This window comes from Saccopteryx leptura, chromosome 2 (assembly GCF_036850995.1).
Source record: "Saccopteryx leptura isolate mSacLep1 chromosome 2, mSacLep1_pri_phased_curated, whole genome shotgun sequence".
Taxonomy (NCBI): Eukaryota; Metazoa; Chordata; class Mammalia; order Chiroptera; family Emballonuridae; genus Saccopteryx; species Saccopteryx leptura.
The window spans coordinates 271,520,182-271,533,512 of NC_089504.1; the positions used below are offsets into that span (position 1 = coordinate 271,520,182).

Genomic DNA, 13,331 nt, shown 5'->3' on the forward strand with positions numbered 1-13,331 from the left:
TGGCCCTCTGGGGTTCACCAGTCTGTCACTTACAGTAAAATCCAGTACAATGACTACCATTGTTATCCAAAATACACTTTTGGTTTTCTAATTTAATTTCATTTTGTTGGAAATACCGATGACAGCTGTTAACCCTTTGAGTAGTATGAACGTTCATGTACGTCCTCGTGCCTCCTGACCGTCCAGAGTACGATCGATTTACTTTTAAAATGTGTAAGGCAGCATTAAAAAAAGGCAAATGTTCTTCTTGTTTCCATAAATTCATTATCAAACAAACATGGTTTTAAGTTAATAAAACTGGAACTGGAACTAATTTCATTTTTTGAAAAAAAACCCTCACTCCCCCCCCCAAAAAAAAACAAAACAAACAAACATACAAACAAATAAACCTCACTCCCAGGGGTCAGCAAGCATGAAAAAAACTCACTACTCAAAGGATTAAGAATTGAATTGAGTCTGAGAAGTGGAAAGGCTAGCCTTTTGTCTAATCTTTCATTTAATATAAGATCACACAAACATATGCATATATGTACACACACTTATGTACATATGTATGTGTATATATGTATGCATATGTATATATGTGTTCACGTACACACTCTGTCTCTGAGAGACTGACAGATTATATATAAATATAGAGTTTCTCCAGGATCCTGCTTTTAGTCCTGTGTTTTATTTCCTGTGGAGGTTGCATTCCTCAGAGCAGAGCTTATAGAAACGGCTGCTCTGTAAATGACCTCTAGCTCTCAGTCTCTCCCAAATTCCAATCCCTCATTTAACTTCTCTTCCTACACCTGGATACTCTGTTGCTTCTTCAAACCTGTTATTTCTAAAACTGAATTCATCTTCCTTCATGCAAACTTGCTTCTCCTGGTTTTCCAATTGGGGTTTATGTTGACATGATTCTGCCCACACCCAGAATGAAAATTTTGGAGTTGTTTTGACTCCTCCACTCTAATTTTATCTGACCTTTCACATTTACCTGCTGGTTCCTGCAAAGGGTACCTCTACAAATGTTTGTGTCTAGTCCCCTCTCCTTTTTTAAAAAAAAAAATCTAGATGCCATAACCGAGCTCAGGCCTTATTACTTCTTACCTGGAGTATGTTTGCTTATTAATTATTCCCTTATTTTCCCTACTTTGGTCTTATTTATTTTTTTGCTGTATTTTTCTTCCTAAAGCATGACACCTTCCTTTTTTCTTTCTTTTTTTTTCTTTTCTATTCTTATTTTTTCTTTCTTTTGTTATAAACTTTAGTGGGACAATTGGAAAAATTTGAATGAAGTAGGTAGATTGTAGATCAGATAATAGTATTGTGTCAGTGTTAATTTCCTGGTTTTGTCATTGTCCTATGGTTATATGAGAGACTGTCCTTGTATTTAGAAAATAAACACCAAGGTATTTAGGGGACACAATATCTGTAACTTACTCTGAAAAATGGAGAAAAATCGAGCGTGGGCCCAGTGTGTGGAAGTCCCAGGTTCGATTCCTGGCCAGGGCACACAGGAGAAGTGCTCACCTGCTTCTCTACCCTTCCCCCGCACCTTTCTCTCTGTCTCTCTCTTCCCCTCCCGCAGCCAAGGCTCCATTGGAGCAAAGATGGCCCAGAGGCTGAGGATGGCTCCATGGCTTCCACCTCAGGCGCTAGAATGGGTCCGATTGTAACTGAGCAATGAATGTCCCAGAGGGGCCAAGCATCACCCCCTGGTGGGCATGCGGGGGGGGGGGCGAGTAATGATCCCGGTCTGGCACATGCCTCCCAGGGATTCTGTCTGTCTGCCTCCCCCCACCTCCCACCCCGCTTCTCACTTGGAAAAATACAAAAAGAAGAAAAAGAAAAATTCTATAAGAAAAATATGTATAGAAAGAAAGATTGATAAGATAAAGCAAATATGAGAAATATTGATATTTGGGGAATCTGTAACTTTTCTCTGAGTCTGAAATTATTTCAAAATTAAAAGTTTTAAGTCATTGGGAGCAATGGGGAAATCTTTGTACCTTTTTCACAGTTTTGCTGGACATCTTAAACTGATAAAGAAAAATGAAGTCAATAAAAAATAAAATGTCGTTAGACTCATGGAAAGCATCATAGGGACTATCTTAAGCAAATATACCATTGTCATGTCTGCTTACTATAGACAGTTCATTCAACAAGCATTTGTTAAGATTCTTCCTGTGTCTCAAAGGAGGTAACAGGAATCAAGATACAGTAAAAACTTTTAAGGTCTGAGCAATACCATCTCATTGATTATACCCTCAGTGGCATGTTGGTTTGCTATCACGTTGACTGTGACAAGGAGCAGGGCTCAGGGGAAGGGGGACCAGGCTCGGCTGGCTCTGACTGTGAAGGGAAGCAGCGCCTGGGTGCTGAGCACATGCCTTCTCCCTTTCTACACATACGGCAGTCACTCAGGATTCTCTCCTCGATGACCCTGTGGTTGCTCTTAGAGCCTTGGTTTATCCGTGTATTAAAGCAGCTAAAAGTTTATATCTGAGTTGCTGAGTTCTATTTTCAGAGAACCGAGTGGAGATTTTTTAAACCTTTCTAGTGGATCAAGGCAAAGCTATAAATAGTATTTGTTAGTATGTTGAGGATGAGGCCCAGCAGCTTATCTCAGGACAATGGCTCAAAGCAAAATTTCTGGGAATTGAATGCTGGGAGAAACTCTCACATGTCAAATTTGACAGTATCTGTTCTTGTCCGTAAGTCTATTTTTGGTGGCAAGTAGTAGCTGTGTTTCTTGAGTTATTCTTGTCACTCTAACCCTGGTGGTGTCAGTTAACTGTGCAGTGGTATTGCTGGCTGCCCACAGGTGCCACCTCATAAAGGTTTACGCTGGCAGGTCACTTCCAGTTCAATTCAGTTCATCAAACTTGAGTTCCCACAAAGGAGCAGGCGCTGATTTACACACTAGGTATGCTAAGGTGAGTGGAGCAGGGTCTGACAGAGGTAGCGGACACATAAGACAATAAATAGAGCACACAGGAGTAAGCATGGTTACAAAGGACAGTTGGCAGTGAGAAGGAATTATTAACCATGGAGGAAGGAGGAGGAAGAGGAGGAGGCCAAAGGGATAGAGGACAAAGGTGTAAAAGACCCACGTCCATGTCTTCCTCAGGAGGAAGTCAGTGAGTACATTTTAAATTGGATGATCCAGGCCGGGGGAATTAGCTTGTTTATTTATAAGCAATACAGAGGGGGATAGCAAGGATGTTTTGGGAAACAGGTTTCTGAGGAAGGAAAAAAATAGGGCTATTATTTTTCATTGTGAACTTTGTAGTACTCTGACTTTTGAAAACTATATGCATGTTGTTATTTAGTTAGAAAATTTGTGTGTGTGTGTTGAACTGTATTTACTCTTTTAGGCCATCTCAAGAGATGCCTTTTTCATGTATCCTGCACACTCACTCACCCTTCATGCAGACTTAACACGGAAATGCTTTATAGTTCTCACACTACATTTACCATTTCTTACACTACAGAACTAGATTCTGGTTTTAGATTACTTGTTCCCTTTTTGTATCCCTCTACTAGATTATTATGTTTTTTGAAGTGGGAACAATTTACCTTAAAACCTTCAGTGCTTGTTAGCTCCTTATGTGTAGTTGGCAGAATTGAATTGAGGGGTCAGCCATGTTGTTGGTTAACTCGCATTTTTGGAATCTTTGTAAAATGAAAATTCAAATGTTCTAACTTGAATTTATAGAGGTGCTAGCTGCTAAGCATACTATTTTATATCTTTTTTGTGGAAGTATAACTTATCTAGTGCTCTGAAATCTGATTCTGTGGATTTTGGTAGAATACTCAGAGTTCATCTAGATTACAAATAATAATAATTTTTATTTCTTGAAAATTAGAAGCCAGATTGTCATTTGGATAGCTATTGATATTGGAAAGGTTTGTTTCTGTTATTTGTTTATTTATTTCCCCGAAGATCTCTTATTTAATTCTTAGAGGCCTAGTATTCAGTGCACTTGATACTTTGCCATATTAAGGGATGATTAGTCCTTTTAATATTTTAATCCCATGGTGACCAAACAATCGGTAGATTGCTTTGGTGGGAGCATTTGTTCTGTCCTCCTGGCTATTTCCTAAGGCAAGAGAATGTCCAAGCTATTCTCGGCAGATGGTGGGGTAGGATTTCTGTTAAAACACAGCTCCACTCCTAAGCTGTCCCCTGTTTAAAGCCGTACTCTACCAGCCTTACCATGTACTTTCGAGAGTCCATTTGGTAAACCCAGACAGACTTCCTCTGTTTAGTTCAGCCTTACTTTTAGTGTCATTTTTCTCCTTATAAAGATGTTTTAGATGCTATTTAAAGATATTCTTTAGTACTATGGCTATTGCTAAGTTATCCTTAGGTTGATTAGGCCTGATTTTATATTTATAGAAATAGTATATTTTTAGAGGTCAAAAAAGTAATGTAAGCCCTGGCTGGATAGCTCAGTTGGTCAGAGCATCGTCCCGGTAGGCAAAGGTTGCTGGTTCAATCCCCGGTCAGGGCACATACTTATATTGCAAAACTGTGTTAAGACATATTAAACGATCTAGAAGTAAAAAGTAATTTGTAGTTCCATTTACTTAAAAAATAGAATATATGATTTTTAATTTTTAAGCATTCCTCTACTATCAGTATGAAAGTTAACCAACTTTCCTAAAAATGTAAATATTTAAGGATGTTTAATTTGGAGAAAATAAAATGAAACAAATGACTCAATTCCCTGGGTAGTTAAATTTTCTGCATTAACTCTGGGCACCTCCCTTCTGCCAGAACTAAGAACTATAGGGCTTTGCTCTGCTTGGACTCTGTCCCACATGTCCAGAGTTCGGGGGTCCTGCAGAGGTTGAGGTGGGGTCTATACTGTCCTCAGCAGGGTTGGCTCCTACTTTGTGTACTTCTTTCTGGGTTCCTCACTTTCCAGCTGCTGTGGTCACACCCACCTCTGTCCTCTGAGTCTTTAACCAGTAAGACTACTTGTTTTTACATACCTTTTAGCTTCCTTGCATTGCACTAACTGGGAGCAACTTTTAGGTAAAAAGCTGTAAAAAATGGAGTCCCGCCCAATGCCATTCTCCTCTTCTACATGCTGGCTCTCACCTAATAGCTGTCTGCGTTTAGTCACTGTCCAGTATCTCCCACTAATTACTTTTTTGTATTTTGTCCAGATTTTGTAACTGTTATCTGTAAACAGTTGTGCAGTTACAAGGAACAGAACTCCTCCTGTTTTATTTTAATAGATATTAAAAGTCACAGGGAAAGTTATAGCCAAATCTCAAATTTTAAGAGGTGAAAGAATAAATTTTGCTCTTCCATAAGCCTTGTTCACTCTTCTGGCCTTTTACTTTTAAAGTAGAATTGCGTTGTGCCAAAATGACTAAAAACATAGCATTGAAATCACATGGCAGTGCTTGGTTATAAGATGTTTATCTGTACAATTCAGAATATTTTTATTAAGGTTAATACTTAAATGAAAACACAAGATACCTTGTTTTACAGAGAACTCATAGATGGACCCCCAAGACTATGTCCCTAAACTTGCATATCCCAGTTGTGAAACACTACCATCCATCCTCTACACCAGTGGTCCCCAACCTTTTTTGGGCCACGGACCAGTTTAATGTCAGGAAATATTTTCATGGACTGGCCTTTAGGGTGGGACGGATAAATGTATCACGTGACCGAGACAAGCGTCAAGAGTGAGTCTTAGACGGATGTAACAGAGAGAATCTGGTCATTTTTTTTCTTTTGTATTTTTCTGAAGCTGGAAACGAGGAGAGACAGTCAGACAGACTCCCACATGTGCCCGACCGGGATCCACCCGGCACGCCCACCAGGGGGCGACGCTCTGCCCACCAGGGGGCGATGCTCTGCCCCTCCAGGGCATTGCTCTGCCGCAACCAGAGCCACTTTAGCGCCTGGGGCAGAGGCCAAGGAGCCATCCCCAGCGCCCGGGCCATCTTTGCTCCAATGGAGCCTTGCTGCAGGAGGGGAAGAGGGAGACAGAGAGGAAGGAGAGGGGGAGGGGTGGAGAAGCAGATGGGCGCTTCTCCTGTGTGCCCTGGCCGGGAATCGAACCCGGGACTTCTGCACGCCAGGCCAATGCTCTACCACTGAGCCAACCGGCCAGGGCCGAATCTGGTCATTTTTAAAAAATAAAACATCAGCCTGACCAGGCGGTGGCGCAGTGGATAGAGTGTCGGACTGGGATGCGGAGGACCCAGGTTCAAGACTCCGAGGTCGCCAGCTTGAGCACGGGCTCATCTGGTTTGAGCAAAAAGCTCACCAGCTTGGACTCAAGGTTGCTGGCTCAAGCAAGGGGTCACTCGGTCTGCTGAAGGCCCGCGGTCAAGGCACATATGAGAAAGCAATCAATTGAGAAACTGATGATTGATGCTTCTCATCTCTCTCCGTTCCTGTCTGTCCCTATCTATCCCTCTCTCTGACTCTCTCTCTCTGTCCCTGTAAAAAAAAAAACAAACAAACAAAAAAAAACCATCATTCAGACTTAAATATAAATAAAATGGAAATAATGTCAGTTATTTATTCTTTCTCTGCAGACCAGTACCAAATGGCCCGCAGACCGGTACCGGGGGGTTGGGGACCACTGCTCTACACCTATGTCAGAGCCTGCTGACTTGATTCCTCTCCAGTTTGAAAGTCATTTTGCTAGAGGCATTCTTCTAAATTACTAGTGGGAATATAAATTGTTGTAATCTTTATGAAGACAGTGTAGCAATGTCTTTCAAAATTGCTAATGCATTTAACCTTTGACTTAATAATTTTACTTCTGGAATTTTATCCTGTAGATCTACTTGTACATATATGAACTGACATTTGCACAATGTTGTTCATTGCCACATAACTTGTGATAACAAAAGATGAGCAACTGTCAACAGGGAACAAGGAGAATTGAATGTTTACCATGTATTAAGAGATTACAGTGAGATTAGAAAATACTTAAAAAGAAGAATAATGAAAATATGATCTATAAAACATAGAGACTAAAGCTTAATCTGTGTTTAGAGAAGAATTTATAGCCTTAAGAAGCTTTGATAGAAAAGAAGAAAACTGAAAATTTGTGATCTAAGTATCTATCTCAAGAATTAAGAAAAAGAAAATTATATGGAATCCAAAGATAGTAGGCAACAGGGAATAATGAAGAAGAATTTATTGAAATAGAAAAGAATTTCAACAGAAAGAATAACAACAAAAAATATTGTTGTTGTTTTTTTAACACTATAAAATTAATCAACTCCTGGCAAGACTGATCAGGGGGAAAAAAGATCTATGTTACCAGTATCAGGAATGAAGACGGGGACATCACTATAAATCCTATAGTCATTAAAAAGATAATAAAATGACATGAAGTACAATTCTTTGAGAGATAGAAAAGAAGGATTACTTCTTAGCTCATTTTATGAGACCAGCATAACTTTGATACCAGAATGTGAACCAAGGATATTATAAGAAAGGAAAACTTATAGCTAGATTTCTTACATGATTATAGATGCAAGACTAATTCAGTGGTACCAAAAAATACATTATATTATGTATTGAGAATATATGTTCCAGGATTAGGCTTGGTTTAATATTCAAAATCAGCCAATTCAATTCATGACTTTAACAATAAAGGGAGAAATTATAGATATAAGCATTTCAATAGATAGAAAACAATTGATAAAATATGCTTTGTTTTGGGTAGCAAGTTATGCTCACTCAGAGACTTAGCGTAATTATTTACCAATAATTTAACACAGGTTCTCTGCAGAAATTATAATAATTATGTCAGTAGCATATAAATATTGATCAACTTGTGACCTATGCAACATATGACCATTTGACTTTACGACCACAATCGCTAGCCACGACTGCTCCGCGTCTGGCAGCGCGTTGCCCAGCTGGGCATACGACAGTGCGAACCAGCTTCTGGCAGCACTACCATCTCCACATGCACCATTTCAACTGTTATCCCAGACTTGGTACAGCAATGTGTGTTTTGTGTCTTGGATATTTTTCATCAAACTCCTCCCAAGATGTCTACCAAGAGGAAATTGTCTTTGCAAATATTAAACCAGTTGTACTGGTAATGCAGTGTTTTACTTAAACCTGACGAATGTAAAAATAAGAAACAAAATGATGTAGATAGATAGAGGTGATACAAATGGCATAAAATGAACAAAGAAAATTATGATATATAACAATAATGAAAGAAAATTATGATAAAATATGACTTAAAGATTTTTATAACATCATTTCACAGTACTGTACTTATAGCCTACTCAACTTACGACCAAATCGTGTTACAACCGATCTGTCAGGACCAATTGTGGTCATAAGTCGAGCACTAGCTGTATAGGATAATGCCTCTTAATAAGCCAATAAAAAATAACATACTCCTAACCAATTTATTAATTACACTGCTGTTCCAGGCAAGGGGGAGATGAAAGAAAGTTCAAATCTAGTTTGAGGTATACTTTTCTATGAGTTGGTTCTCAGCCGAGTCGACTTAGCCAGCCCATAGCTGACATCCAGCTGCTAGCCCGAAACAAAAGTTACCTGTTCCTAGAGCACGTTGCTAGGGAATGAAGGTGCTGGTGTTGATGAGCAAAATAGTATTCTTCACTGGGCTTCTGCACCTGCTGGTAAAGAATTGCTTTACTATAGCAGAACACCCCAAGGTCTCTGGAGGGCTCTTTAGATCAGCAAGGGGCCGCCTTGCCCAGCCGTAACACTCTCGGATGGGCCTCATAAACTCTGGGTGTTTCTGCTCTAAATGTCCCCTAGCCACAGCTGCCATAGTTGCTTCTCATTTTCTTTTCCATAAGCCCTCAGCAGCTGAGCTACTAGGTGCTTATTGACCACAGATGCTGATGAACGACATGCTGACAACTTCACTCTTATATCAAAATAACTTATAAAAACAACTTTATTTTTGCCAAAAAAACATCCATATGTTCCTGTATGTGCCCTGGCCGGGGATTGAACCCATAACCTAGAAATCTATTTTTAATATATTTTTTCCATACTGCACTCCTTCCTTCTTTTTTTCTTTATTTCCCCCCTGTTCACTGATACTTAAATTTGGTTGTTAAAATACCCCTAATCAGATATTTAAATGTTTAAATAACAAGAGAAAGAAATCTGACTCATAAATAATTTTTCTTCCGATTCATTTCAAGTTGTATGCAAAATGATCGTGTTACATGAGTAATTTTTTAAAAGCCTTTGAAAGAGTTTGAGCATAGTCATTTTTATCATTTAGAATCCTTTGTCCTGTTTGACTGGTTTGGACACTGTTCTACTGATAAACTACAGAAGTTTGGCTAGTGTTTCTATGATGGTATGAATCATCCATCACTATATTTTTTAAATCCTTACTAAGTAACTTGCACACATTTTGCCTAAGCTGAAATAGCAGTATAAACCACTTTGTAGAATGACAGTTGTAGGTACAAGCCAAAGACAGAAAATCATCTTAGACCTTTCAGAAATAACAAGATGGCTTCTCAAAAGAGATGGAGAATTCACATCTACTTTCCTGTCCTTCCAAAAGCCCAGTACAAGAATGCTAAGGAGGCTTTTAAGGGTGTAGGAGTGGGGAGAACAGTAGGAAAGACAATAACGACAATACTTGGGGAGCGCGAAAACAGATGGAGTGATAAATAACGTGACCGAACCCTAAGCCAGCTGAGGGGAAGGCCAAGAGCCAAACTTACTTATACCACAGAGCCTCCAAAAGGCTGAAAAACTGGCCGCATCAGTAGCTGTGGGCATGAGGTTGAAAGGGTCGCTGAACTTAGGAAAACTAGTTAAAATCAGTTTAGGGAGCGCTCAGATCCCCCAGAACTTCTAGCCCACATCCTACAGCTGGGTGATTATTCTTTCTCGTCCCTGGCAAATACTGGAGGTTTACTATGGAGAGGGAAATCAGGCTCTCTGGACTAGGAACACCATCAGAGGTCCCGTAAGAAAATAGCATACTGAAGTAATGTAAGTGTGCTGAGGCTCCCTGTGCTGGTACCTCTCCCTGCTGCCAGAGGGCTAGCAGTCAGGCCTTCACTTAGTAGGCAGACATTAGATGATCTTGCTCAGGGGACATGGCGAATTCCAGAGGAAAAACCAAGTTAACTAGCCTAGCCAGATAAACCTCAGTGAAGTTCACAGTCCACCTGCTGAGAGCATGCAGCCAGCTGTGAGGCCCCGCATCTAAGTGTGAGCGAACGACCAAGACTGGCCAGGTAGCTGGTAAGCTGCAGCCTCTCCTGTGAAAGAAGGAGGCTAAACCAAAGGGTGACCTGGAAGACGAGAGACTGTACAGGGAAGGAACAGCTTCCACAAACCCTAATAGTGTGTGGGGGTTCACTGACCCTTTTCTGTACCTTTGGGCATGTTTTAAATTGTTCCATTATAATTCTTACAGAGATAAGATTCTCAGAGATATGATATTGCAACAATAGAACAATAATAGCATACTATGAAGAAGGAACACTCAGCTCTTAGAGATTAAAAATATGATGATAGGCCTCACCAGGCAGTTGTGCAGTGGGTAGAGCATTGGCCTGGGACCCAGGCTTGAGACCCCAAGGTCGCTGGCTTGAGCATGGGCTTACCAGCTTGAGCATGGGGCTGCTGGCTGGAGAATGGGATCATAGACATGACCTCATGGTCGCTGGCTTGAGCGCAAGGTTGCTGGCTTGAGCAAGGAGTCACTGGCTTGGCTGTAGCCCCACAGTCAAGGCACACTGAGAAAGCAATCAATGAACAACTAAGATGCCGCAACAAAGAATTGATGCTTCTCATCTCTCTCCCTTCCTGTCTGTCTGTCCCTATCTGTCCCTCTCTCTGTCTCTGTTTCTCTTGCTAAAAATTTTTTTAATATGATAATAGAAGTAAAAATTGAGTAGAAAGTTTAGAAAGTAAGTAAGAAGTTTCCCAGAAAGGACAAAAAGACAGAGATGGAAGAAAATGAATTCCACTCTAAATCGAGTCAAAGTATCAACCAGGTGTATGGACAGAAAGAAGGCCTCCGCAGAAATGCAGGGTTTCAAGTACCCTTTCTTGTCAAGAAGTGCTGGAGGATGTGCCCCATGAAAATGTGGAGTAAATGCAGAGCGGGGCAGACAGAATATGTGAGAAACATTAGATCTGTCCCGGAGTGCAGAGAATCGCCGGGACGGCCTTGAAGGGCCTTCACAAGACGAAAACTACAGGCTGCCAATCCAGAATCAAATCCTTCATGAGGATGAAGTTGAAAGAGTGTCTGATGCATGCGAATGCCTTGGGAGATCTAGACCACAGGGCAGTCTGGCTCCTGCCTGTTTTTAAGTAAAATTTTAATTAAACACAGTTACACCGTTTTATTTCCACATTGTCTGTGGCTGCTTTCACACTACAAGCAGAGCTGACTTGTTAAGACAGAGACCACATGGCCTGTAAAGTCGTAGTATTTTTTATCTGGCCCTTTAAGAAAAAATTTGCAGACTTGATCTAGAGAATTGATTCTAGACATTGGCCAAGAGCTTGTGTATGTGGATTAGTTATGTGTACGTGGAAAACTATACCTGCTCAGTTCAGGGAGAAGGGAAACTGGTCAGGAAAAGAAAAATAGCCGTGATTTACTACATGGCGTAGCTTTGAAAATATTGGCATGATTATAAAAATGTAAATGTCTAATATTGTGCTAATTAAAATGATCATACAACGGCATGGGAAGATGGGAAGGATGTGCATGTGTGGTGGGAAGAGGAAGAAGAAGGAGTTTAATCCTTATCCTCCACAGCCGGAAGTCAGTAGATGAGTCCCCAAACCAAAGAAAAACCATGCTGGTAAATATACTGCTCACAGAAATTAGGGAATATTTCAAAATGAATATGAAAAGATAAAAAAACAGAAGCATTTGATTTTTTTTTTTTTTTTATTAAACAAGAACATCAGAAGAGCAAACAACAAGTCAAAGAAAGTTGGTCGATTATGCAAACAAGATGCAAAACCAACGTTTATTTCATTGGTGAAAATGCACTGTGTGAAAGGCTGGAAGTACTGGAGTGTCTGCACGCTCCCTGACCCCTGATTTTTGTGAGCAGTGTGTAAAGGCAATTGACTGAAAGAGGTAAAAATCGATTCCTCCCCAGAGGGAGAAACAAAGGGCAGAGGGACAGGGTCTCCGCTGTTTTTTCACACAAACCTTTTGTTGACTTATAACTGTGTACTTTTATGCTTTTGATAAAGGCGGGGAAATTAAAGAACCCCTCCCAAAATATGAAAAACAAGTAAGAAGAGCTGCTCTTTCTCAAGATCAGCAAATCCGTGGTACCTACTCACACTGACCCTCTTCATTCTCACCTTCAGGGGACATTTATCACTAATCATCCCCGTGTGCTTGTTGTTGAGTCAGGACAGGGCTGCAGCATCTCCCGGCTCCTGTTCCAGCAACCACTGCCAATCAGTACGATTGCCTTTGCTCACAGAACCGATATCTGAAATAATTAGTGAAAAGGCACCAATGTAGAGGGATTCTGTCTAGTTCAAAGACATCCCCAGCAAAAGTACATGCTAAACTACATTATTTGGCCTACCTAGCATTTGACTACTGTAGTGTACTAAAAGTAGTTGCCTTTCAAAATTTCATCTGTTTTAAATACCATTCCTACTTAACATACAAGCATGAGAAGACAGTTACTTCTCAATAATTGTTCATAGATATAGGATAATCTAATAATGTTTTTACCATCTAGCACTAGACCTAACATCATAGGCTAGTAAATGTTTGAGAGAATGAATAAATAAACTCAGTTGTGTAATTGACATTCTTATAAAAGAAATCAAGGTAACTTGAGAAGCTGAAGGAACCCACATTTGCAAAAGAAGATTCCATAACTTTCTTCAGCTTTTCAGTCACCAAAGCTTAATTGTGGTTCTAATGTGATTTTGACTTCTGAATTAAAGTAGTTTTTGCCCTCTTTTTTCTTAACTAGGATTTTTCCAATTAAAGATGTACCCCTGGAGACTGATGCCCTTTCTGACTGGCTCTATCAACGTTTTATTGAAAAAGAGGACCTCTTATCGCATTTTTATGAAACAGGTACAGTATCCTATTACATATCTGAAGGAACCAGTAGTTCCAAAAATGTACTTTAGGGGAGATAACCATATTTTTATTATTCTTAAGATACCTAAAGAAATCTAAGTATTCTATATTTATGAATTTCAGGCCCTAGCCGGTTGTCTCAGTGGTAGTGTCAGCCCAGCATGTGGATGTCTTGGGTTCAATTCCCAGTCAGGGCACACAGGAGAAGCAGCCATCTGCTTCTCTACCCCTCCTCCTCCCCCC

General features: G+C 40.2%; 1 protein-coding gene across 3 annotated transcripts in view; it reads left to right on the forward strand.

The window, feature by feature from the left end:
- The window catches only part of LPGAT1 (lysophosphatidylglycerol acyltransferase 1), a 113,924-nt gene that overhangs the window by 93,659 nt on the left and 6,934 nt on the right, over positions 1–13,331 (forward strand). For all 3 annotated transcript variants that reach the window (XM_066361800.1, XM_066361799.1, XM_066361801.1), the window contains one exon: positions 12,976–13,082. In XM_066361800.1, the coding sequence (XP_066217897.1) occupies positions 12,976–13,082 (107 nt within the window). The remainder of the gene's footprint in view (positions 1–12,975; positions 13,083–13,331) is intronic.